Source organism: Sinohyriopsis cumingii, chromosome 17, assembly GCF_028554795.1.
Source record: "Sinohyriopsis cumingii isolate HCF-2022 chromosome 17, ASM2855479v2, whole genome shotgun sequence".
NCBI classification, from domain to species: domain Eukaryota; kingdom Metazoa; phylum Mollusca; class Bivalvia; order Unionida; family Unionidae; genus Sinohyriopsis; species Sinohyriopsis cumingii.
The window spans coordinates 1630311-1656520 of NC_142977.1; the positions used below are offsets into that span (position 1 = coordinate 1630311).

The 26210-nt window shown below is 42.7% G+C and overlaps 1 protein-coding gene across 1 annotated transcript in view; it reads right to left on the reverse strand.

Annotated features, from left to right (window-relative positions):
* The window catches only part of LOC149777643 (scavenger receptor cysteine-rich domain-containing protein DMBT1-like), a 162965-nt gene that overhangs the window by 131444 nt on the left and 5311 nt on the right, over positions 1-26210 (reverse strand). The window contains exon 2 of the mRNA XM_089938703.1: positions 2069-2225. Coding sequence (XP_089794829.1) covers positions 2069-2225 — 157 coding nt within the window. The remainder of the gene's footprint in view (positions 1-2068; positions 2226-26210) is intronic.

A 26210-nucleotide genomic window follows, 5' to 3' on the forward strand; every position in this document is an offset into this window, starting at 1 on the left:
TTAACAAAAAATAAATGTTATTTTTAAATGACTAAACTTGATACATCAACAGCTTCACGTTTTAGCCAACTCGCCTTCTATCTATAAATACGTTGACGCAGTCACACTGGACTATTAAGCAGCGGGTGGTGCGTGTTCAAAGATAAAGTAAAGACGGAAGTGACAGGACAGTCAGAAGAGTAATGATAGGAAATGCAGAAATAAGTAAAATCGTGTCTGTGTACGTTTTCGTCCCTTCATACCGAGACCAGTCAGGCTACCGTAGCGGAGATGAGATATGGAACCTCAACCGTACGGGCTGGAGGGAGGTATTTCGCATAATTATTAGGCCCTAAGGTTAACTTTCGACCCAGTCTGACTGAAATCAGATATCCACTGTTATACTGTTATACATGAAGATCTGACAGCAACCGCTTAGGGTTTGTGTTTGGTAACTTATGATATTACCATAATCGCCAATTTTATCAACCAATCAGTTTAAGTCTTATATCATCGCGTGTGGAGACGGAGCACTGTGGATGAAGAGCATGTGTACCGATCGATTTGATTAACTTTCAGTTTTTTAAAAGCTGCATTTCTATTAGCTAATTCAAAGGTCACCAGTACATGACCCTTGAGCGGTCGTCGTCAGATCTTCACGTAGGACAGTGGTTATCTGATTTTCAATCAGATTGACTTTAAACCCTGACTTATCACGATAAAATGCGCTTAAATGCAATGCCCAGCCTAGCAAATGTATTATTAGGACGACCTAAGGAAGAAGGTAAAATTATGGTTTCGAGTTAGTAACACGTTTCACATATGAATGGAATAAAGGAAAAGTTCTAGGAAACAAGATTTTGACACCTCTCTCTCTCTCTCTCTCTCGTTGAGGTTACAAATTTTACATGACTGTTTCTACAGAAATAAAAGCTTGAAAGTTTTTGTTTCAACTAGTTGGCTGCAAGTTCATGCTGATGCTTAAAAATATTTTATATTGACCTATAAATCGATAGGCCTTATCTCCATCTGTCGTTTTATGTAAATTTGCGTAACAGCAAATTATACCCCAGATATTTCATTGTATTAGTAGTAATTATAGGTTATTGGGTTATTAATATGCAATTGAAAGAATTATTTAAATGAAAATCTACCGGCTGCAAAAACATCATGATTTTACTTGTGCGTAGCTGTCTTTTTCTAGTATTCTTGGTTTAAACTGCTTGGGTTCAATGTTCTAAGGCGGCGTATCCAGTAAGATTCCTTTTCTTTCCTGGTTTCAGAACTCTAGTTGGGGTTATGAACAATTGCAGTAAGTGTTACATCATTGAATGTGTGGCCACGGGAAAAGATATGTTCTGCAACTGGACTTCTGTACAATTTCTTTGTCATCCAATCAGAACTGTGCAGATTGATCCTTTTATGTAACTTTTGAGTTTCTCCGACAATTGAAGGCGACAAATCTTAAGTGCCAACATACTGTACTGGAGATATCAGGGTACAAATTATCAAGGTAGCGGTGTACTGAAGTATCAGGGTGCGACTTATTAATGTAGCGGTGTACTGAGGTATCAGGGTACAAATTATCAAGGTAGCGGTGTACTGAAGTATCAGGGTGCGACTTATTAATGTAGCGGTGTACTGGGTGTATCAGGGTACAAATTATCAAGGTAGCGGTGTACTGGATGTATCAGGGTGCGACTTATTAAGGTAGCGGTGTACTGGAGGTATCAGGGTGCGATTTATCAAGGTAACGGTGTACTGGAGAGTCATCACGAGTCCTAATACTATTAATGTTGGACTAAAACAAACTTGCCACCAAGAACTTTGATACATTGTGAGAAGCAGCGATTCTCCATATGGAGTCAAAAATATTGTTATCTTTATTAAAATGAAAAAGGGCTAATTTGAAGTACTTGCATTTAAGTCTTGTTCGTTGTGCATCTAGAGAAAACAGTATCGAGGTAAAGGTTCGTCATGTTCACTTTTGCCGGAGGAAACGTGCAAGTACAGGTAACAACAGATTAAATTGATATCAGACATTATACAAAATGTGTGTGTGTGTGTGTGTGTGTGTGTGTGTGCTTACCCTGTGTAACCAAGCATCCGACACACCACTGTGGCAGCATTGTTATCAAAGCTATCGTCACACACTGTCCCCCATGATCCATTAAAATAGACCTCCACGCGACCTTGAGATTGCCTTGATCCTCCTGACAGCCTTACCATAGGATTCTGGTTTTGACCTGTAAAAACATATTCATCTGCATGCTTCGATTGTATCAACGAAAAATTATTGGGAAAATTATATTATACCAGCTATGTATGAATGCAAGTGGAAAATATAAGTAAACTCGTACATGTACAAACTGAGATGTTTCTCATTTATTGATACAATTATTGCCGAGGTTTCTCCTCAGAAACAAAATAACTTTTTATGATAATGGAGAAATATTACTCGTAGCAGACCATAGGGTCAATTAACGTCTATACTTAATTATAACTCGAGTTCACTGCAAACTGAACAGACCCAGATCTGCCGTTGCACATTGCGCTGGTTAATCAGGATTTGTCCAGTTTGTTAGGAATATTCAGTAGAACGCAAACCTCGCTCAGCCTGCGCATTATGTGATGGAAGATCGGGATCTTTGTCTGCAGGTGGACTCATAAGCATGAATATACGTAATTAAATTACAATTGCATATGGACATTTTTATACAATTACAGTTGTTCTTTTGAGCTCACTAATTTATTAAATTATACGAATGTTTTCATTGCAATCAATTATTTTTTAATTTAGTTTCATTACTTTTTTTATCAAGTCACATATTTCAGTGTATAATTTTTTTTAAGAGTGTCAGTGGTATATATGTTAAAACTAAAAGTAATTTACATTCTGAAGAAAGCACATTCATGTACTATAAACATTTTTTTCAAAACCCATTAAACTCCTGGTTACTGTATTCATTCTTAGGGCTTTGTTACATGGTCTAGTTTAGGGTGTGCGATTACTGTATTCATTCTTAGGGCTTTGGTTAGTGTACTGGACTCGCAACCGAGAAGGTGCGGTTTCGAATCTAATCATTGGATCAGCCTGGGTCGGCTATCATGGTGTGTCCCCAAGCAAGGCACTCCAAATGACTTGCTGCTAAATAACCTACTTGTGTTGCTCTGACATAAAGCACCAAACAAAACCCAAATCAACATCAACGGTAATTTAAAACAGTTTTGAAATTTCAGATGATTGATCACTGTTTTCAATGATGACTTTGCAGCCAGAAAGTCTGTTCTGTAACTTGATATGAATCAATGTGGCCACGTGAATTATAACAATATAATGAGAACAGACTGTGACATCATTAACTTACTACTATAATCTAGCTGTCCAGGTAGGTCTACCAGTCTACCCTGGGTCACACAGTTACATCTACTTTAACTTTCACTCTGGTACTCAACAAAATTGTCCCTTGGCAAATTTTTGAACTATCAAGAAATATTTTGCATCTATGTGTGGCATTAAAATTTTCTGACAAAAGATAAACATAAATACACACAATCATTCTTCAAATATAATATTCTGGTTTTTATTTGTATTTCATCTATTTTGATACATGGCAAATTTGAAAAATTCAGTGCTGGAAGTTGTCTTTGATTCTTATGGAAACTGGTTCCAGCAGGTGACAATTCAAGGGAAGACTCCATGCTGAAATTTACGGAAGTATGTCACTGTATTTTACGGAAGCTGATTCCAGTAGGAAAACATTCAAGGAAGGCTAACTTCTACTAAAATATCCGGCATTTACTGGCACTGGTTCCAGTAGGTAGCCACTCAAGGGAAGGCTAAATTCTTCTAAAACAACTGGCACTGGTGATTGATGAATCTATGTAAGTAGTAATATCACCTACACATCCCTTTCTGTTATTTTGTTTGAAAATTTTGATGTGCAAAAATTGAGTATCTCAGTTTTTCCATATATAGAAAGCAAAGTGCCTTGTTGAAAGGTATTTGAAACACAATGTCAGAACGAAGTTCAGACCTGTGAACTGGTGATTACAAGTAGAACACTCACAGGAATCAACTGACTGAAAGTGCAATGGGAACTTCTAGTCTGTATCTAGCATATGCTATTTCAGAAAGTTCTCAGCCTGGATATAGTACATTCCATATAAGTAAGATCTCAGCCTGGATACAGTACATGCCATATAAATAAGTTCTCAGCCTGGATACAGTACATGCCATGTAAGTAAACACTCAGCCTGGATACAGTACATGCCACATAAGTAAACTCTCAGCCTGGATACAGTACACGCCATATAAGTAAACTCTCAGCCTGGATACAGTGCATGCCATATAGTAAACTCTCAGCCTGGATACAGTACATGCCATATAAGTAAACTCTCAGCCTGGGTACAGTGCATGCCATACAAGTAAACTCTCAGCCTGAATACAGTACATGCCATATAAGTAAACTCTCAGCCTGGATACAGTGCATGCCATACAAGTAAACTCTCAGCCTGAATACAGTACATGCCATATAAGTAAACTCTCAGCCTGGATACAGTGCATGCCATATAGTAAACTCTCAGCCTGGATACAGTACATGCCATATAAGTAAACTCTCAGCCTGGATACAGTGCATGCCATATAGTAAACTCTCAGCCTGGATACAGTACATGCCATTTAAGAAAGTTCATAGCCTGGATACAGTACATGCAGTTTAAGAAAGTTCTCAGCTTGGATACAGTACATTGCCATTTAAGTAAGCGGCTATCAGTGAGAAAATTACGGTTCCAACATATGAACAACAGTTTGAGTGAATATCTACCATACAGAAAATTGCAGTAATCGTACATGAGTAACAGACTGAGGGAATAGCTACCACAGATAAAGTTACAGTACACGTATATAAGCAATAGTCGGAGTGAATGTCTAATAACAAAGAACATTACGGTACACCTATATTAGCAATAGTCGGAGTGAACATCTAACATAGTGAACATTACAGTACACGTATATGAACAATGATTGAAAGAATAGCTACGACAGACAATTACAGTACCCGTACGTGAGCAATAGTTTGCGGGAATATCTATCATAGAGAAAATTACAGTGGGTCTGTCCGCACGTGCGCGTGTAACATTATTTAACTCCTCGGCACCTTAAATACTTAACATATGAATGTTGAACCAAAGCTAGTCCCGTTGGTGTATAGTGTAATAGTGTAAATTTGGTGCAAAACTTTGTATCACCCCAATCTACCCCTACCCTCGGAAAGGAGGGGGTAAGAGGTTGACTTGTTGAGGTGATTTTACATAATTTCCAAATAACTCATTAGTTAAATGTTTCCGTCTCACAATTGGCATATGTCATCAATGACCCAAATGTCAATAAAATTTTAGTCTGGACCTTAACCCTAACCCTGACCCCGACTCTTCGATGCCAGTAGTGAAGGGGGTCACCCTACGGACAATGGGAATTAGCATTACAGGGACCCCTGGGTCACTCTACGGACAATGGAAATTTAACATGGCGAAAAATCGTGGGTCACTCTACGGACAAGGGGAATTTAACATGGGAATAAATCGTGGGTCACTCTACGGACAAGGGGAATTTAACATGGGAATAAATCGTGGGTCACTCTACGGACAAGGGGAATTTAACATGGCAATAAATCGTGGGTCACTCTACGGACAAGGGGAATTTAACATGGGATTTTTTTTAAAAATTTTTTTTAAAAAAAGGGTAGGCAATTCAAAGACTATCTCTTTTCGAGAAATATGGCTGGCCCTGAAAAGGGCCTTTGGGTTGTCTTCTTCTGCTTCTAATTTCTTCTTTTCCTCCACCAACTTCTTATTTTATCTCCAACACTCTTTCTCTTCTTTTCTTTCTTTTTTTTCTCCTCCTCTTCTTCTTTCTTCTCTTCCTCCTCTTCTTTCTTCCTCTTCTCATTTTCTTCTTCTTTTTCAATTTTTTCGTTCCATGTTCTTATTCTTATCTTTTCCTCTTCATCCTCCTTCTCCTCCTTTATTTCCTTCATCACACCACTAATCTTCTCCTTTGCTTTTCTTAAGTTGTTAATTTCCATTTTTACTCTATGCGGACTATAAGAATAGTGGTCTTCAACTAGTCCTACGAGCATTTGTTCTATCATGCCCAAATTGTCAAGGACGTCTTGCAATGATTGAAACTTATCCAGGTGGTTTGAAGCCATCTTCTATGTAGAATGGTTTGAACGACGAATACCGTGGGTTCTTATACTTAAAGCGCGTACGTGAAGGAAAACACCCCCCTAAAAACATACAATGGATCTTACCTAGATCATGACCGAACAACGCGCCTACGTGAAGGAAAACATCCCCCTACTTTTTCATTTCATATAATATAACCCAACACATTTGCTTAGAAACAATAAAGAAACCCATAATCTACTATTCTCACTAACATACCTTTACTCTTACTAACACAAACACACAAACACATACTCTCACATTTTTATAAAAGAGTTAGTGTTTATATTCACACTACTCTACCTACACATTGGCAAATTGATGGTTATTTCTTTTCTTGAGTATTGGGTAGCCCTGAAAAGGGCTGTTTTTTTTAAAACTTCAGAGACCCCTGGTTAATGGTGGCACCTTCCGGGTCTGGCACCACAGACACAACGTCTACTCCAATCATTAGTCCAATTCACATGACTTGTTTGAAGAGCAGACGGTGGGTGATTGGCTTCACTATCCCACTCCTCCGTTTGCGGAATAGTTAACACTTCTTCTTCCCTCTGTCTTCTTTGTCTTTGTTGTGATTGTGGTTCAGCTCTCTTTCTTTCATTCTCTTCTTTCATTTTTCTCTCCTTCTCCTCTTGTTCTATTCTCACTTCTTCCACAAGGGTCTCCGCAGTCAGCTTGTTCAATAGGTATCTGGCATACTCCAGATGCATCTGAAGTTCCATCAATTTAGTCAGTCTGTTGCTCATTTTTACTGTTGATCAATCAACAAGGGTAGCTGGACTGCCGAACGAGTTTCAATTTATAGTGAAAGCGCGGACGTGATGGAAAACATCCCCTAATAACATAAAATTGATCTTACCTAGATCATGACCAAAAAACAACAACAACGCGCCGACCTAAAAGAAACACTCGCTCACTTTTTTATGCTACCCATCACTTCAATAGACTATCCACATACTCAAAGTAATCCAATCTAACCCAAAATATACATCTCAAACAGCCCAAAAAACAAACATCATTTTAATCTACTATCCACACCAACCTACTTTATCACTTACAAACACAATCACACCAACACATACCCTCACATTTTTAAGAGAGAGTTACTGTTTATTTTCACACTACTCTACCTACACATTGGCAAATTAATAGTTATTTCTTTTCTAGAGTATTGGGTAGCCCTGAAAAGGGCTGTTTTTTGTTTTGCTATGGCATTCTTTTTTCAGTTTCTAAGAATGCGATGTCCTCTGAGGATAGACTTTCTGGCAATAGGTCTGCTTCTTCGGAAAGAGAAGAAGAATTCTTTGGTGTCGATACGACAATCGACAAAGCCTCTGTCAGCTTCAGGTTGCTGCTGCTGTTGCTGTTGTTGCTGCTGTTGCTGCTGTCTCTGAAGTCTGTACTTCTCTGTCCATTCTTCTTTCTCCCTGTTCATTTCTTCTCTGAAGAGCTCTTCTATCAGGTCTTCAGTGATTTTTAACATTCTCACATTCTCTATTTCTTCTGGTTTCGGTATCAGACTGTGTCTGACCCTATGCAAATTCACGTAGGCTTCGTTGAGCTTAGCTAGTTTGGAGCACATCTTCTTAGGAGGATGAGTCGACAATGGATGGCTAGACTGGAAACAACCCCGGTTCTTAAAGTGAAAGCGCGGACGTGAAGGAAAACATCCCACACGGTTTTCGAGCCGCAACGTTCATGAGAGGGATAGTAAGAAATGAAAGAGCATCAATCCAACATTCTTATAGCTAAACAAACCACAAAGGCATTTTTTTCTAAACACAACATTTTTTATTCTAAAAATCACTTAACACTAAACATCAACATTTTTAACAATAATCCAACATGATAACATCAAACAATTTTTTTCAAATCACAAACACTTTTTTCTCAATTAACTATCTACTTTAAACAGGGCTGACAACGTTGTGAATGAAATTGTGATTTCCACTGTTGGAAATCATTAGGCCATTGATGGACACTACGTTTCCTAGCTTGAGACAAAAGATAAGCATAATGGTCACAAAACCATCGATCTACTTTCACATCGTTTCTAGCAGAAGAACGAGGATCAAAATGAGTCACTAAATGTTCTAAGGAATAGCCCAGGCTGCGATGATGCAGAAAATACACACAGTACTGTCCACACACCAAGGAATCTGTGCCTTGTAATTTCACGTTATTGAATCGGGTGGTTTGAGCATTTCTTCTCATAAAGTCGATGATATCGTCTTCCAAAGGGGGCAATCCGTACGAATCGAAATATTCCACACATCCTTCTTGAGGAAAGTAGACGGCTACCCAGTGGGTTCCTGGGAGATGACTTTCGTCCGTGTTGATCACGTAAGCTTGATGGTCTTTAGGTTTGCGATGAGGGAGTTCATCTTTAGCACAGACGACAGGATTCCAAGAAGCCGTATACGAACTATGGTTCAAAAGGTAATAAAGTTCCCAGGTATCCATTGATTTGTGTGTTTTTTCTTCTTCACAGGTAATAATAAGTCGTCAATTCGATCCTGACTTTTTGCTTGAAAATGTCTGACGAATAAACGGTTATTCGTTCTGTTTCCTCACTTTGATTCAGGAGAGTTTCGATACGATGGATCTCTTGAGTGGTTAATGCTGGACAAGAATGTTCACGCAAGTCTTTATACCACTGGTGCAACACGTCTTTGTTTGAGATGAGACTCCAAGCTTCGTCCAGATACTCGTCCAATTTTTCTTCTTGACTCAACATCAGGCATTTATCGTGTTGAATTTGACTGGGATGATCGTTTTGACATCCATAACAATTTTTCTTGATCAATTCCGTCATTTTGTCGACCAAGTGTTTGGCAAAACAGGAGACTAAATGGGCTTCTTGTTCTGGCCATCTCGACTTCATCATGACAATTTCTTCGTCTTTGTCTTGGGATTCTCCTTCCACGGTCTCCTCACATTTCATGTCCAAAGTTTCTTCACTAGGTAAAGAGGGATAACAGTCTTCCATGGCTTCTAGTAATCTAGAATGACTTCTCTCAAACTGTTGATTTCTATCGTATTGTCAAATTCTGCATACAGGATGACGTTCACCGTATTATCTGCACGTAAAGCTTCTGCAAACTGAATTTCCACACGAATCTGGCCAGATTTTATAGGGTGGAAATGTCCCTCGTCGCTGCCTTGGTCTGGAGTGAAATCGAAAGCCCACAAAGCGTAGCCTCCTGCATAATCTTCGTACGTAATGCCGTGACTGGTGTTGGTTCCTAACTGTCCGGTAGCTTCGTACAGGGACAAGTACGATCTCAAATAATTCTTTGCGGCACCAAAGTTAGGCTCAAAGGGTCGGGTACACAAGGTCTTGCCATCTCGACTGACTTCAATCTTGGACACATTGTAATGATTAAAGTAGAAAGGATTTTCATGGTAGGCTCCATTGAAAGCTGAATTCTTGACGATACCAACAATCAAACGCTTGGGTAACTGTCCTTGGAACAGATGATCTTCGATCATGGATCGCTGTCCAGCAGGAATGGTGAAGGTTTTCACTTCCACACGTCGTATGGGATACTTGGCGTTCGTTCTGCTCAACGTCTGACTGATTTCGTTACCTACTTTAGGCAGCACTTCCACACGTCGCACGTAGAGTCTGGCTTCTTCGATTTTGGTTTTGTAAGTGGCATCAGCAGCAGCCATCAAATGGAAAGCGACACTGCTCCGATTCAGTCTCAGGCGGATATCTACCCCGTTTAGCAAATACTTTTCTTGTAACCACATGTCCAAATGCAAGCGATCCGTTAGTTCTAAACTACGACTTCCAGCAATTTTCTTTTGTCGTTCTACAAATCCCGTTGGATTTGAAGCATCCCCAGCAAGTGTAATGCCGTTGAACTTATTCGCCTGGTCAGGTTTCCATACCACGCAAGCATCCAGATGAGTGTTCTTGGCTTCTTTTCCGTACGTCAAGAGATTTTCCAGGTAGGCTCGATAAGGGTAAGTATCCATGCTGCTGCTGACCAGTTTGTTATTCAAGTACAAATCCACTTCGCTGAACAAGGAATGCATGAAATTGTTGACGGGAGCTACTGCTTCATCAGCGTCTATGTTAGTGTTGTTCGCTTCGGTTACTTTCACTTTCAAGTATAGGTAACTACTATTCAGATCGATGTAATCTTCGGGCTGTCCTTTGATTTCAAACTCGATGGGAGCGGAATCAGTCAATGAGGAGACGGGATGAAATTCCACCCACTGGGATTCTTGCATCGTCATCATGGTGGGGGGCATGGCAAACATATCCAGTTCCGTCTTGGAACAAGCGCAAGACTCTCGGTGCATCATTTTTTTGTTGCTGTGTCTCAATAATCGAAAACGTCTAAGTCTCGAACGGTTCTTCTTTTCTTGGCTTTTCTAGCTTGAAGTCTGGTGAAAGGGTGTTTTCTTCGTCGTCTCTTTCTGCCTTGTCCTTGCTGAATGCCTGACTCGGTAACGTGCAGGGCATTTATAGGTGTGTCTCGTCGGCCCAAAATGTCTTTACCCGTTTGCAGCAAGACATTTTTGCCTGCCCTCATGAAGGCTTCTTTAGGGTTTTGTTTGTCGATGATGACGTTTTGGAGAAATTCTTTGCCTTGTGTCAGTGCCGCATCTTTCAAGGCGTGCAATCCGCGTGTCACCATCGGTTTCAACACCGGGGCCACCGAACGAAAGGCCGATTTTAACATGTCTCCTAAACCGTGTCCTCGCTGTCGTGCAACCCCTTGGTACACTGGATACATGACTTACTTACGATTCGTGAGAAAACCGTTTTCGAAAATGGAGTTTCACCGTGACTTTTCCTTTGGTGAATGGAATATTTTGTCCCAGATCTCCTTTTATAGTAATGTTGACCGTGTCCAAATACGACTTGCTGACCGGCAAATAATGAGGATGGACAAATTCGCGGTGAACGTGGTAAGTGTTTCCACCTTCCTCGTCAGCGTTCGCGGCAGAATCCACTTTGAAAGGAATGACACGCAGTAACGGTACGGAGGTGTGTCCCACCACGTTGTATTCCACCACATCGGAGTACACGAACATCAAATTCAGTCCTTGGTTCAGTTCTACTGGGCTACGAAATAACTTGCTAAAAGACTCGTTGTCGTAAACGATGGGTAATTCGTTGTTCTTGAGTATGGTCATTCTCAGGTTCATGTCTCCGCCCAACATGTCAAACAATTCAGGACAAAATAAAATGGACATGATTTTACTCCGCTCAAATTTCATCGAGAAGCGACGAGCTACTTTGTGGTACTCCATGGTGACACTTTTGTTGACATTCTCCAAAGCTTTCCCAAACACACCATTAAACCTGGTGGCTATGGTGTTGACCAAATGTTGACCACTAAAATAATACCCTGGGGGAATGAACAAGTGATAGGTGGTGAAATTTTGTGCACGAGTTTTCTTGTCATAGTTGACTTTCTTATCCAACTCCTGTTGCAATTGCTCGTCATGAACTTCCACATCAAAAAAATTTTGATTGGGAAGGACATTGAGGACTTGGGTCGGGTGAATCATTTCTACTAAACCCACTTCCCAATGGGCTTCGTGATCTAAGGGGATGGCTTGAGGTAATTTGGCCGTGTAACAGCACAACGTGTTGTGGGGAAACACCTCCATGGAACTGTCACTGGGTAAGGTTAAGTAAAATTGGTTTTGGTGACTCATAATTCCAGAGTTCTGTGGCTGTCCGAGGGAATATTAGTGGATGTCAGAGGTGTGTCTCCGCCCAAAATGGGGTTCTGATTGTGGTTGGACTGGTGACTGGCACTGGCACTGGACACAACGTTCCCGTTCGAGGAGAATTTCAGGGAGGGATTGGGAAGCAGGTAACCGATGCAACTGCTCAATAAAATGGTCCACAATTGTTTGTCTCCTTGTTGCAAACTCAAATTGGCGATGGCTGCCCCGATGACACAATACACCACGAAGATTTGGCAGAAAAAGACGATTTGCGTTTTAGGCACACGTTCTCCACACCACACCCACAAGGGTTGTTTTTGTAAATCTTGCACAGAAGAACTAGGGGAAGAAGGACTGGTCGACGTAGCTGCGTCTGCTGCTGTGTGAAAGGGCATGATGGTCACTTCTTTTTATAGTCGATGACTTGCGAAGCGTCGATCCAAGAATCGAAACTGGGTGGATATCCTTTCCAACGTACTTTGACTTCTTTGACACGTCGTTTGCCCACTTTACGGGTTCTGCGTTCGAGAATGCTTTCGATGTCGTACACGTCGTCTTCTTTTTTGGTGACACGTTGTAACTCGGGCAAATAAAACGTTCCTTTGAGTATTTCTCCGTTCATGTCTTCCAATTTATAGACGGTAGGATGACGGCCATGCACTCGTCCAGTGACGCGAAACAATTCGGTCGTCCAGTTAGGTAAGTAACCTTTGTCGAAAGTGCGTTTGGTTTTGCCAATGCGCACCCAATCTCCTACGGCCAACTCTCCACTTTTCTTGGGGACAGCCCTCGTCGGGGACGTACCGAACAGGCGCTCAAACACCAACACTTCGTTGTCGGGAGTCACGTCTTGCGGGGCACGTCCGATGCTTCGATGGTAAGATTGGTTGTATGCTTGCACCAGGTGCGGTAAGATGTCGATGTACTTCAGAGTGTGGTGATGCGTAAAATATTTCCACATGCGTTCTTTCAAAGTGCGTTGAAAACGTTCCACGATGCTGGCTTTGGTTTCGGGATTCTCGGTGGTAAAAAAATGAATGTCACGTTTCTTTAATTCTTTTTGGAAAGCTTGGTTCAGAAATTCGGTGCCTTTGTCCGTTTGCCATCGAAGAGGGTGACGACCGCTTTGTTTCAGCACTCGTTGCAGGGCTCGCACTAACTCGCTGCTCGATTTGGATGTCAAGGGTACGACCCAGGCAAATTTGGAAAAGACGTCGATGACACAAAACAAATATTTGTAACCACGATTGTAGCTGGCCAAGTGAGAGACATCGGCTAAATCGGCTTGCCATTGATGATCGATGCCTTCCACTCGGGTGCGACTTCTGGCAAACTTGCGTCGAATGGGTTTGTGTAAAGTGTAGGTAGCTTGTTCTTGTAACCATCGTTGCACTTGAGGTAAACGGAGACTTTTCAGCCGCGTTTTGGCAGCACGATACAATTTTTGAACCCCTGCGTAACCTGCAGGATGCGAGGGATCGTAGTAAATGCTGGCTAAGACTTTTTCCATTTTTTTATTTTGTGTGTTAATAAGTCACCCACTCTTCGGTGATGCTACTTTGAGTGGGACGAAAGGGTGGTTTGGAAACGGATTTACGTGTCCGATGGGCTACGGGAGTAGAAGTCGAAGGTAGTGGTGGTGGAGGTGGAGGTGGCAATGGAATGACTTTGGTTTTCTTTTCTTTTTTCACTTCTGGTTTCCCTTCTTTCTTTTTCACTTCTGTCGAAGAAGGCGTGGACATCATCTTTTTAACCCAAGCTTTCATTTCTTCTCGTTGGGGTGTGGGGGACGGGGTCAACAAGGATCCTGCAATCTTACTCGAAATGGGAGCTGCTGACGGTGTTTGAAACACTTCGCGCATCTCTTCTTCCTCAGGTCTTTGTGGGGTAGCATCTCTGGTAACCCTTGGGGATGGTAGTGGCAGTGGTGGTGGTAATGATGGTGCTGGACTTTTCATCAAGGTCTTAAAATCTTTTAGAGTGGGTAAAGCTGTTTCGTCTAAAGCTTTCTGGTGAAAGAGTTGCAGTCGTTGCAAGAGTTGACCGTACTTTTGCGATTTTTCTGTTTCGGACAAATCTTGGCGATCCATCAAGGATTGCAATTCGTGTTGTAACTGGGACATCTCGCTCAAATTGGGATTGGGAGGTAAATGCGGGGTGCGTTGTTCTTGCCACCGATGGTATTCCATCCATCGTTTGTAAGGCACTAAAGCTAGTTTTCGTCCTTCCATGGGGTTGTCAGGGATGAATTCTGAGATCTTGGGACTTCCGAAGGCCTTTTTATCTTGCTCCCATCAGTCCTCCCAACATGGTTCCCAAGACTCCTTTTAGTATGGGGCCTAACAAGAGAGGTAAAATGCCTCCACGTTGGACCAACATCTTCTTTTTTTGACGAATGGGAATTTTCTTTTGAACCATTTTCCGAAGAACGTGACGATGTTTGCCTAAGCATTGTTTCTGGTGTTTGGACAAAGGGATCGTGCCTTTCAAAACGTTCAAACAACATTCGCACACGGTATCGATGACCTCTTTGGAGGCCGTTTGAATGAGTTTTTTTCGTAGGGGTGGAGAAGCTTTGGACAGGACAGATAACAGGTCCCCATGTTTGGCTAAACGTGGTGGCAGTCCTTTCCTTTTTTTTCCTTGGGGTTTTCTGGAGGGTGACATTTTTGCTTGTGGGTTCCGGGACATTCACCGAACAGACACTAACGTCGATGACTTAACGCACACCCTTTTATCTTTTTTTCTGGGACTATCGCTTTGTCATAAAGGTGACAATGTTTTTCCGAAAATCGCCAAGGAATCCTCCCCTTTGTTGACGCCTCTTTTTCTTGGAACGACTGTGTCTTTTTTTAGGGTAACGTTGATGCTTGGCTAAGCGCTTTGTCGGATGACGCGTCTGCCTTTGTCTCTTTCTTTTGTGGCTTCTTGGAGGTGACATCTTTTACAAGTTCACTGATACCCCCGACTTGGTCACAGGTCTTTTAATACTGGAACGCGTCGCCACTGATTGTCTTTACGGCGTATCAGTTTGAGGACAGGCATGACACGTCGTGCAGGGGTACGTAACGGACTAAATCGAGCCAGTTCTTGCTTGGACAAATCCAGTAAACTTTGTAACATGCCCGATCTTTCTTGAACTTTGATTTTGGGAGAAGGTACTTTGTGAGCAGCAGCCACTGCCGCTAAATGGGAAGGTCCTGCCACTGGGGAAGTTCTTTTGGGGGTCATCAACGGAGAAGTTCTTGGTGTAATCAACGTCTCCAAGTACTCTTCAGTTCCTGGTGACATCAACGGAGAAGTGGACAAACGTGAGGCTGCCGGAGACGTTGTGGCAGGTCGTGGCTTGCGAGTGTAAGGTTGCGTCCTGGCCGAAGTGCCTCTCTTGCGAATAGTTTTCTTCTGTGGACTTTTCTTTTTTTGAGGACTTTTTCTCTGTTTCTTTTTCTTGGGGCTTCTTTTCTTTTTCCGGGGTGATGGTGGTGGTGTCTGGTAAGAGGAGGGTCCCGCCACTGGAGAAGTTATTCTTGGGGACCTGGTCTTTTTCTTTTTCTTCTTGGGGCTTCGTTGGACTTTTGTCTTGGGGATAACTTTGGGGGCATTAGGATCCCATCTTAAGAGTGAGCGAATGATGACCCCTCCTAGAGTACCGCTCCCTCCAGGTTTCAAAATGATTTGTTTTTTGGTTTGAGTGTCGATGCGGGGATCGGCCAGTTGGACCAAAGCAACTTTGTTTCGATCGAAAAAGCGTTGGGTTTGATGAGGAATCTGAATGATTCCTTGGAGTAATTGACGTGCCGTCACCGTGAACCATCGTAAGACTTCTTTGAGACTAGCTTCTAAGACACGGGCTCGTGTTTGTGGATCTTTTTCTCGGCTGATGCCATACAAGGCACGAATCAATTTGACGGGAAGATGTGACTGAAGGGACGTCATGTTCACACTGTGTGAGACAGACGAAAAAGGGTCTGAGGTTTTTATAGATTTTTTTCATGGGAGGAGTGAAATGAAGTCGAGGACGGAGACGTGTACAGGACAGGTCCTCCGTCTTGGCACCAGTGGTGAAACAAGTGGGTACGAAATCGCAAATCCTCGGGGGTCGTAGGTTTCAAATCGACGAGTAAATAGGCGTGTGGCGTTTGAGTGGCATCGTCGTACGCCTGAGTCAGCCAAGGCGTTCCTAACTGTTTGGCTAAGACTTGCACTTGCGATTTATCTCGAGGGCTTTTAAACAAGACCACGTAATGCGCATTGAGACTGATGGTGCGATGGGCTTTACTTTGTTGAAACAAATTTTGGGTGATGTAAACGACACTGGCATTACGGTGATGCCCTTTGCGCGTAAACCACAATTTAATTTCTTCTTCGTCTTCTCCTAACATGTCGTCGAAAATGACCAAATGGGTTAGACGGGAGTCAGAGACGATGCCGTCGTCTTCTTTAGGAATGCCTTCCACAAACACGATGGAATCGCCTTGACTTTCTCGCAAGAGGCTGTACGCCGATTGCCACTCTTTGTAACACCACACGATCCGTTGAGGGGGTCGATCGATCAAATGATGTTTATGTTCGATCAAACGTTTGACGAATTCGGTTTTGCCCGAACCGCTAGGTCCAGCAATGAGCATGTTAAAGGGATGGCGAAGATACAAAGCCTCCCAACTGGCACGATCTAAGTGTTCGTCGATGACTTTGACAGTAGAGGAAGAGGGAGCAGAGACAGCAGAGGTAGCCATAGTGTGAGAAATGTCACTTGTGACACGAAAACAAACAAGACAAGAGTTTATATACTTTTTCAGAACACGTTTATTGAATGTTTCAAATATGAACACGAAAGACAAAAATACATACAACCCAAATAGTGATGTACAGGAATATAAAACACAGCAAAGCGATCAAAGTGGAATATAAACAAGTGTCTGTACAACATGTTTTGGTTAACCAAGATGTCCTAGGGACAGTGTGTAATGTTCTTACAGTCTCTACATGAGGTATTGTCACACAAGTGTCCTCCCGGAATGACCTTTCAGGAATGTCCATGACAGTCCTGTCCTGAAGCGAGTGGTTGTTCTCGGTGACGGGTTCTTCTGGCACCGTCACTAACACAGGTTGAAAAGTAACTTTTTTCCTTGAACAACTCTTGTGCATACTGGGCCACTTCTTGGGTCCAAACCTCAAAACCCCCCTTTTTCCAATCACGAACATCTGTCCAATGAGGGTGTAAGTCACAAGCTACACACACATCGTCATACACGTCTTGGGTCGCTAAAAGTTGACGAATCTTTTTTTCCTGTTGAGGTCGAGAAGTATCCAGCTGAAAACGCAAGGCTTTGAGCAAAAGGAGTTTTTCGTGACCATTTAAGGCCATGGAGGTGGTAAGTACTGATCGTAAAGAGTCCACAAGGAATCGGCTGGTAAACGAAATCCCAGAAAACAAGTCACTAAGACACACACCACTTGTCGTCCCAAATTGAATGGATATAGTTCTTGTAATAATTGATGGTAATGATCCACGGTTTGAATATGGTCATTGAGTTCCTTCCACGGAATCTGTTGAATGATATGTGACATAATCCGTGGCATGACAACTTGATTTTATAGTGTCTTTGTTTCGGAAGCAATAAAGGTAATTTCTAACCAAACACGTTCGTTCTCCAGTAGGGAATTTAAATGTTACATACTGTAACTGAAACGTCAGAGTTTGTCTAGATGTTTCGTCTTTTTCTAAGCAGATTCCATGTAACAAATGTTGGTAATCCTTTAACTCGTCTTCCTCAATACGTTGCAGTAAGTGAATCTCCAAGTAACCAAAATTACGAACGTCTAGCCCATCATCATTCATATACTGAAAGTATTCAACAAGGTCTGACCAGTGAAAAAATTTCTGACGAATCAGTCCTCTTATACCCTTCAGGTACCAGTGGTTAAAGATCTGGTGACGTAACGGATGCAATTGTTCTTTACGTTTCACTTGTATTTTCACCAGCTCTCGGTAAATCCTTTCTCTCAACTCCACAGGCAAAGCACGAATGTTCTCTTGTAAAGTATCCATGAATAGGTCATTGAGTTCCTTCCACGGAATCTGTTGGATGACATGTGACATAAACCGTGGCATGGCAGCCTCTTTTTATATTCTCTTTTTTTCGGATGCAATAGACGTACTTTCTAGCCAGAGATCTTCGTTCTCCAGTAGGGAATCTAAATCTTGCATACTGTAACCGAAACGTGAGAGTTCGTTTAGGTGTTTCCTCTTCCTCTAAGTAGATTCCACGTAAAATATGTTGGTAATCCTTTAACTTGTCTTCCTCAATGCATTGCACTAAGTGAATCTCGAAGTAACCATAATCATGAACATGTCGATCATTAGCGACCTCAAAGTTTTGAACAATGTCTGACCATTGAAAGAATTTCTGACGAATCAGTTCTCTTATACCATTCAAGTACCAGTGGTTAAAGATCTGGTGACGTATCGGATGCAATTGTTCTTTACGTTTCACTTGTATTTTGACCAGCTCTCGGTAAATCCTTTCTCTCAACTCCACAGGCAAAGCACGAATGTTCTCTTGTAAAGTATCCATGAATAGGTCATACTAAATCCTCTTTGGTCTGACACAAGAAATGTACTCTTTGCACAAACATGGTTTCACTTCAGTGTCGAATTTAAATCGTTGAGTCACTAATCTACACATTACAATTCGTTCAGAAGTTTCCTCTTTCACCAAGTTGACATTGCGTGAAAGATGTTGGTAATTCGTTAACTCTTCCTCTGGAATTCGATGCAGTACGTTTACAATGTAGTAGATAGAATCGTCAATACCAAACCATTCCTTTTTATAACCAGGAGGTCGTTGATCAATGTCTGTCCAATGGAACACTTTCAACTCAATCAGTCCTTGTATAGCCTGAAGGTACCAGTGGTTCAAACACCGGTGACGTAACGGATGCAATTGTTCTTTACGTTTCACTTGTATTTTGACCAGCTCTCGATAAATGCGTTCTCTCAACTCCACAGGCAAAGCACGAATGTTCTCTTGTAAAGTATCCATGAACAGATTATTATGGTAAAAAGTTTCTTCAATGTCTCGGTCCCACTAAAGGTAAGTAATGACAATTCGGTGACCATCGAGCATGTTCTACGTAGGCCGAATCTTGCGGTTCCCAGTGGTGAAGTGACACACCGCAACTGAAGCACTTGACTTTATCTCCTTCGCCCAAGTAGAAAAATCCGGCTCTGGCTAATTCTTCGGGGGTCGGTCCTCCCAGATACTTTGGCCATTTTCCTTTGAACGATTGAAGACGATTTTCAAAGTCGCAGTATTCCGACAAACGCACAGGAAACGAATATTCGTCTTTCACAGGTTCGTTTCGATAAGGGTTGGGTGACATGAACAGGAGTTTGCTCAGGGCTGGATGACATCCGTAGGGGGGTAGACGTGAAGGTGAACATTCCCCTTTAAACCCGGTAAAATGTCTAAGAGGACGAGCGGCATCGCTTTCGCATCCCTCAGGTTTGACACGCACAGCATCACTTTCCATGACAGGGGCAGTGAAAACAAAGTTCCCATGATGCTTTACGGCATCGCTCAGGTCACAACGTGCAGCATCGGTCCCATCGCAAGGCTCACAATCGCACTCGTCTGCAAACTCCGTTACGCAATTACAATGGTAACCACATGGACAATCGCAGTTTCCTTCCGGACATTTTCCGTCGCAATGCATGGGTCTTATCCATCCAGTATTAGTCACACTAGAGGAAGATACAACTTTTTTACAATCCCCAAACTGGAACGATGTCTTTTTCAAAGTATTCATCTTGTTCGCTCGGTCTTGGTAGTCACAATGAACTATCGATCTTGACCATAGCCCCTTTTTTATACTAGTCGCAATGCAGTCTCCAGTTTGTACATCTTTCCTTTTTTACGTTTTTTATGTCTTGTTTCGGAAGGTACCGTCTCTAAGGTACCGTCAACATTGTACCGTAGTGTAATGGGTGGAAAGGCCATAGAAAGGTAAGGGCAGTGCGGAGACCATCGAGTATGTTCCAGAATAGCTGAATCTTTATAGATACATAGATCCATTCGTAACTTCATTCCGCAAGCGAAACACTGTACCTCGTATCCCAATCCTGACTCAGGTCCCAAGTAGACAAATCCTGTTCTAGCTAAAACATGCGAAGAAGGTAATCCTTCCCTATCCGTAGGCCATTTCTGAAACGTGTCCAATCGACGGGCACAATCACAATAGTCAGGTAAGAAGACTGGAAAATGGTAGGGTTTGAACTTGGAGTTCTCATCGGGTTTCTCACTCGATTCTTGCTGTGGCGAAGTCATCTTTCTGGTGGGTGGCTATCCTCTTACAACCAATGTTTTATACCAACGTGTCCATACGGTAAGGTGAAATGATTGGGAAGTCGAACTCGCTTCTGGTACACGATTTGATAGACTTTTTCCAAAGGTCGACTGACGATGTGGTGAGTAGGTAAACGTACAATCTTGTTCGGTTGATAGGTGGTCACTTTAAAGTTTCCATCCTCTCCCGATTGCAAGGCTTCTTTCAATACCCCAAAGTTGACCACTCGACTGGTACGATAATTCAGAGTCAGTCCTTTCACTTTGCACGTCGTGTGCACTTCTCCTTGTTTGTCCCGGTATTCGTAGCCGTAATTTTTGGGACCGCCACTAACGAAATTTAGAATCTTGTCGTCGGGATGCTCGTCGGTCCAGGCTCCTAAACGGTCTCCTTCGATGTCAGGGTGATGTTGAATCGGGTGATGGATGTAAATGCAACTGTCCGTGTCAAAGTACAGGACGCGTTCTTCTAACAGTTCTAAAGCTTCGTACAATTTTAAGCGAGCATGGGCTGTCACGTAAGCCGCAATGATGACATTTCCAAAAGGGTCGTCTTGTACAAAGTCCAGATCTTCTTCGTAATTGACCAAGATCAAATTCTCTCGAACGACGTCCACGTGTTTCATGTATTTGGTTTTGTCGTGAATCATCTGGAAGTAGCGGGAAGGTTCTGTCAAATATTCCGTCTTGGGTAAACACGGTCGTTGTGCCATTTTACCCCACAAGCAATTTAACATCACTTTGGCAAACGATCGCCTGCCTTCGTTTTTCTCGATGTGGTCTAAAGTGATGCCTTCTTGTTCGTAGTATTTCTCTTTGAATTGTATTTGGTCTTCGGGAGTGTGACACCAGGAAGGATAGCCACTGGCTTCTTGCTTCAGTTTCAAAAAGGCATCCACGTAGTCTGCGAAAATGCCTTTCTGACTGGGATCACCCTTGCGATACTGTTGTGTCTTGGGAAAGTGGCAAATTTCGTACACTTCTAACAGTTGGTATCCCATGTCCAGAGCTTTGAACAATTCTACGCTGACCCAGGTTCCCGTCAAGGCACGTTCTTCCTGGGTGTGTTGACAAGGTTGGTCTTGGTTGCACGTTTCGGCACAAGTACGGCACAAGGGAAACATCAGTTTGCCTTGACAATGGTGAGGTAAGACGGGATGGTAGAGGTTGGTGGGAGGCAAAACTTTGCACTTGATCAAGCCTTCGTATTGTCGAATGTTTTTCAGGTCGATGTGTTCCGTCAACAATTGTGGGTGCCCTACGGGAAAACGACAATATTTGCACACGTAGGGATACAGCGAACACACGTCCAAGTATTTGATTTCTTCTCCTTTCTCTTCGTCGGCTTGGTACAGCAAACAGGTGGCATTGGTCCTTCCTCCGTACAAACTATCCCTCGGGTTCAGCGGGTCCACGAACTGGTAACTTTCCACGAGGCGCTTAAACTCGGGATCGGTTTTCATACGGTGATCGTACTCGTGTTCCCACATTTCCACCACTTGGTATCCTTCCTGTTCTAACTTTAGGCGTCGCTGACAAGTGTCCTGGTACAAGTCTTCCATGGTTCGTTGCAAAAACTGATTTTTAGTACCACGGTCAGGGTAACAGACGGGACATCCGTGAAATAAGCAACCGTTAAACTCGTACACGATCTTGGGGTTTTCTAAGTCCCAGCCATCGACCGAATACGTTCCGATGGTCTTTTCGCCCCCTCCGTTGCGGGCATGCTGAATCCACTTGTCTTCCTTGTCGCACAAGTAATGTAACCAACGTAGGGCTTTGACCGAGTATTGACGCTTGACATAGTGGGTCGTTTGAGGACTGATGACAGCCACGGTCTTTTCAGGCATGAATCGTTGGCGGTACACTAAGGAACACGCTTTGGCAATGGTGCAAGCTTCTTTCAAAGGATCGACCCCTCCGTGTTCCATGAACAGTTCTCGAAATTTTCCACAGCAACGTCGTAAAATGTCCACGTCGGAACGACAATACTTTAACATTTCTTCCTGAAAGTCGAAGGGGTCCGAGGCATGAGCCTGGTACCAAGCGTAGAAAGCTTCTCGTTGTTCGGTACGCATGTTGTCGGGGTCGTAATAGTGAGCCTCGGGTAAATGGGGTAGAACGGAATGTTGATTGGCTTCCGTATTGAAAAAGTGTGGAAAGTACCCTTTAGCCATTTCCGTCATTCCAAACGTTTTAGGCATTCGACTCAAAGGCATGGCCAAGTAACTCATCGAATCTTTAAACTGTACTTGTCCCACTTGCATGAAAATGATTTTGGCTCCGTTCAAAGTCACTTTAGGACGCTCGGTGCCTTGTTCCGTATAGTATCTCAAAAGAAACTGTCCATCGTATCCGGAGAAATTGTGAGCCATCACCGTGGCATGACGATGACAATCTCCGTAACGTTCGATGTCCTCTTGGCTCCACGTCTTGTCGACGGGGTCTAAGACCCATTGGGCAAAATCGGCTAACGTGTTTGGTCCCCGAAAGATTTTTTCACGCCCTCCAGGAATCTTGCTGCAGTGAGGACAATGACTGAAGATAGGTTCTTGAATGCACTTCTCGCACGCTCGATGAGCCACGCAGAAATTAGGGATGTGAATGCCAGTCTCTTGCATGCATTCGAAATCGAAAAAGATGAAATTGCCTTTCTTCTTGTGACCGTCCTCTTTCTCTGGGGGTTGGTATTTTTGCACGTAACATTGGTGTTCCAAGTCCACGATGTGGTGACAAATGTGACATTTTTTCTTTCCTGAACATACGTGTGCCTTGGTATTATTGGTACGTATGACTTGTTCACACGTAGGGCACAATCTCAGCAGTTGACAAGCACATTTATGCTGTGAACCTTGCGTCTTCAAATGTTGTTGGTAACATTTAGGGCTGACAAACGTGCGCAGACAAGTGGAACAAGGCACTGGTTCTTCGCTCAGACAGGGTGGAGAGGCCAAACATCCTGAGCATTTCCATCCACAATGTTTGTGTTGCTCTCGATTATTACAACCATGGTCACATTTCTCACAATAATAAACATATCTCAGGAATCCAGTGATACTGGTAATGGTATCGAAATGGTCATCGTGATGATAAAGGTGAATGTATTTTCCGTCCTTAAAGTCTTGGCCTCGAAACAACAGAGGTCCGCGCACTTCTTGAGGGTGCACTTTCAAGGTGTATCGTGGAGCTAGGGCATCTTGCAATTTTTGCATCTCTGGAATGCCACAGGGTGTGTCTTTGGGCAATCCGGCTTGTTGTAACAGGAGTTCTGCTTCATTTCGTTGTTTGGCTCGGTCGGAACGTTGAATAGTGTCCCAGGTTCTTTTCCATTCTACCGTGTCGTTCTTGTTGGCATAGGTTCGTCCCACCACGATGGCACGGGCTAAACACATCTGGTCATGAGGGTTGTTAATTCGGACGAGACTCGTTTTGGTGTTGCGAAGGTCGTCCACCAATAACATCTTTTTGCGTCCTGTCCCTTGAGGAGGAGAGACGTGGGTCATGTCCAGTGTGGCTTTACCATCGGTGATGTCAAACTGATCATTAGATTGTTGTACGTGTTGAATCTTGTCCATGACTTTGGAAGCAGTCAATTCTGCAGGGGTGCTAAACTCGATCCAAACAGGGGATTTCAAACCGTCGTGTTGTATGGAAAGTCTCAAGCGATCGTCTTCTTTGGGTTGACATTGCTGCTTGAGTGAAGTGAGCAAAGAATCCCACACCTCGGTGATGAACACTTCTGCTTTCTCTAACGGCACTTCAGCCTTGAAATCTTTAAACTTCACAGTGTATTTGTAAGCCGTGGTTCTAAATTTTCTAGAGGAGCGCTTTTCCGTCTCTCGAATGGAATAGTACTTTTCAGGGTTGACTAAGGGTGGTGAACTTGGTTTAGAGGGTTCGGATTCTGGTTCACTCATGTCCTCTTCAAAATCACTGGCATGAATTTGTGCCAAGATTTCAGCCCTGGTACGAGGCGATAGATCACGTTTCTGCCTCTTACTTTCTTCTTCTTTCTTCTCGAATGAATGGGATCGTTTCATCTTGAAAGCAAAAAGTCAAATGACTCAAGTTCAAACACCATAAACTACTTTATAGTCATAGCAAACCAGCGTTTATAAAAGGGTGTGTGTCTTGTCTTGTCCTTTCACTATTCATTTCACTCTCAAACCAAGCACAACGATGGAAGAGACTGACCAGATGGAACGTTTCGTCAGAGCTTTGCGAGGGGTCATTAGAAAATTCTCTTCAGACCAGCCTACGGACTACTCTCCTTCCTTTAGAGATAAAAGTCAAGATACTTGCTATATCTGTCAAAAGAAAGGGCATTGGTCTTCAGAGTGTCCAGACCGTCAAAAAAGAAAAAAAACAGGGGATAACAGAGACAAAAGTCAAGATACCTGTTATTATTGTAAAGAAAAAGGACATTGGTCTCCAGATTGCCCAAAAAAGAAACAAGAGGAGTCAGAAGAAAAGAGGAATTCTTCAGAAGAAGAGAGGGATTGTTCAGAGGAAGAGAGGGATTCTTCTGACGAAGAAAGAAGACAGGTGAAGAAAAAGAAACAGGAGAAAAAAAGAAGAAGGGAAGAAAGCGAGGAGGAAGAAGAGGAAAAGAGTGTGACGGTGAAGAAATTCAAAAAACCGAGAGACTAAACAAGGAGAAAAGAAGAAATCAATGAACTTTTCATTAAAGTGTTGTGTTGTGAATTGTGAATTGGATTGTAAAAAATGGAGAAAAGAATAAATGAATGATATAAGGTAAGTGTCTTTGAGTTGTGATTTTAAAATAAGAAGCTACACTCACGCACTCATACACAGACACGTATCATAAGGGTAAAATGGGTGAGTTTTTTGAGTTAGTGGCAAATTGAAATTGTATTTCTTTTCGAGAAATGTGGGTGGCCCTGAAAAGGGCCTTTTTCTTCATGGTGAAGGGGTGAGTTTAAGCAATCAACTTTAACTGCCTTATGCCTTTGCCACGGCCAAGGCCTACTTCTGGACTGCGTAATGTTGATGATGATGATAATGATTGGGTTGAAATCACTAAGGGTGGTACGGTAGGCTTAGTCACAGGGTTGACGTGTTTAGCTCGGGAAGGTCGTATTCTCTTCGGTCGTGATAAAGAAGTCTGATACATTTGTTTCAGACTTCTTAACTCCGCTAAAATGTCCAACAGTACCGTAACCGTTTGATTTTCACCCTCTTGTTTCTTTGCTGCTACTTCTTCTTGCTGTTGCTGCTGTTGTTTTTTTCTTACCTCTTCTTCTTGTTGCTGTTGCTGTAGAAGAAAAGCCTGTTCCGCTTCCTTTTGTCGTTGTATAAATTTCTCCAATTCTTCTTTCTGTCTCTGTCTAAAATTTTCCACTTGCGGTAATGAAGAAGGTAACGAAGGTTCCGGAACAAATTCTTGCGAGGAGAGAAAATCCACAAAATCCCAATTCACCTCTTCTGAAAGTAAGTCGGAGTTCCCTTGGGCAGTCTCCCCTGCTGGTGCACCCCAATGGATCGTTTTCTGAGTTTCCGTCATGTTGAATCACTGTCGCATAGATTGACTGCACACAAGCGCTAGCGAATCTAAATAGACTACGTGACGTCACAGACTGCTCTCTTCGGATTGGATGCGAGCTGACTGAATTCTGTAACGCGTGTTAGGATTGGTAAATGAACTCAATCCGTTTCAATCTTTCCTCCGCCTATAAATAAGCGCCGTTCAATGCATTGATTCACCTGTTCTCGTCGCTTCAAGATGTGGACTACAGTTGAGTCATCCACCCTTGTGTCTTCCATGATGTTTCGGACAGACTTGCTCATGTATGTCCGATCGAAGTGGACCGTTGTCCACAGGACCAACACCAGCCTGTGGATACGTAGGATCTACGTCGAAAGACAAGGATGCCTGAAAAGAGTGCTGATGTACGGACCAACAGTAAGACGCAGCCTAAGGACAAGAAGAAGACCAAT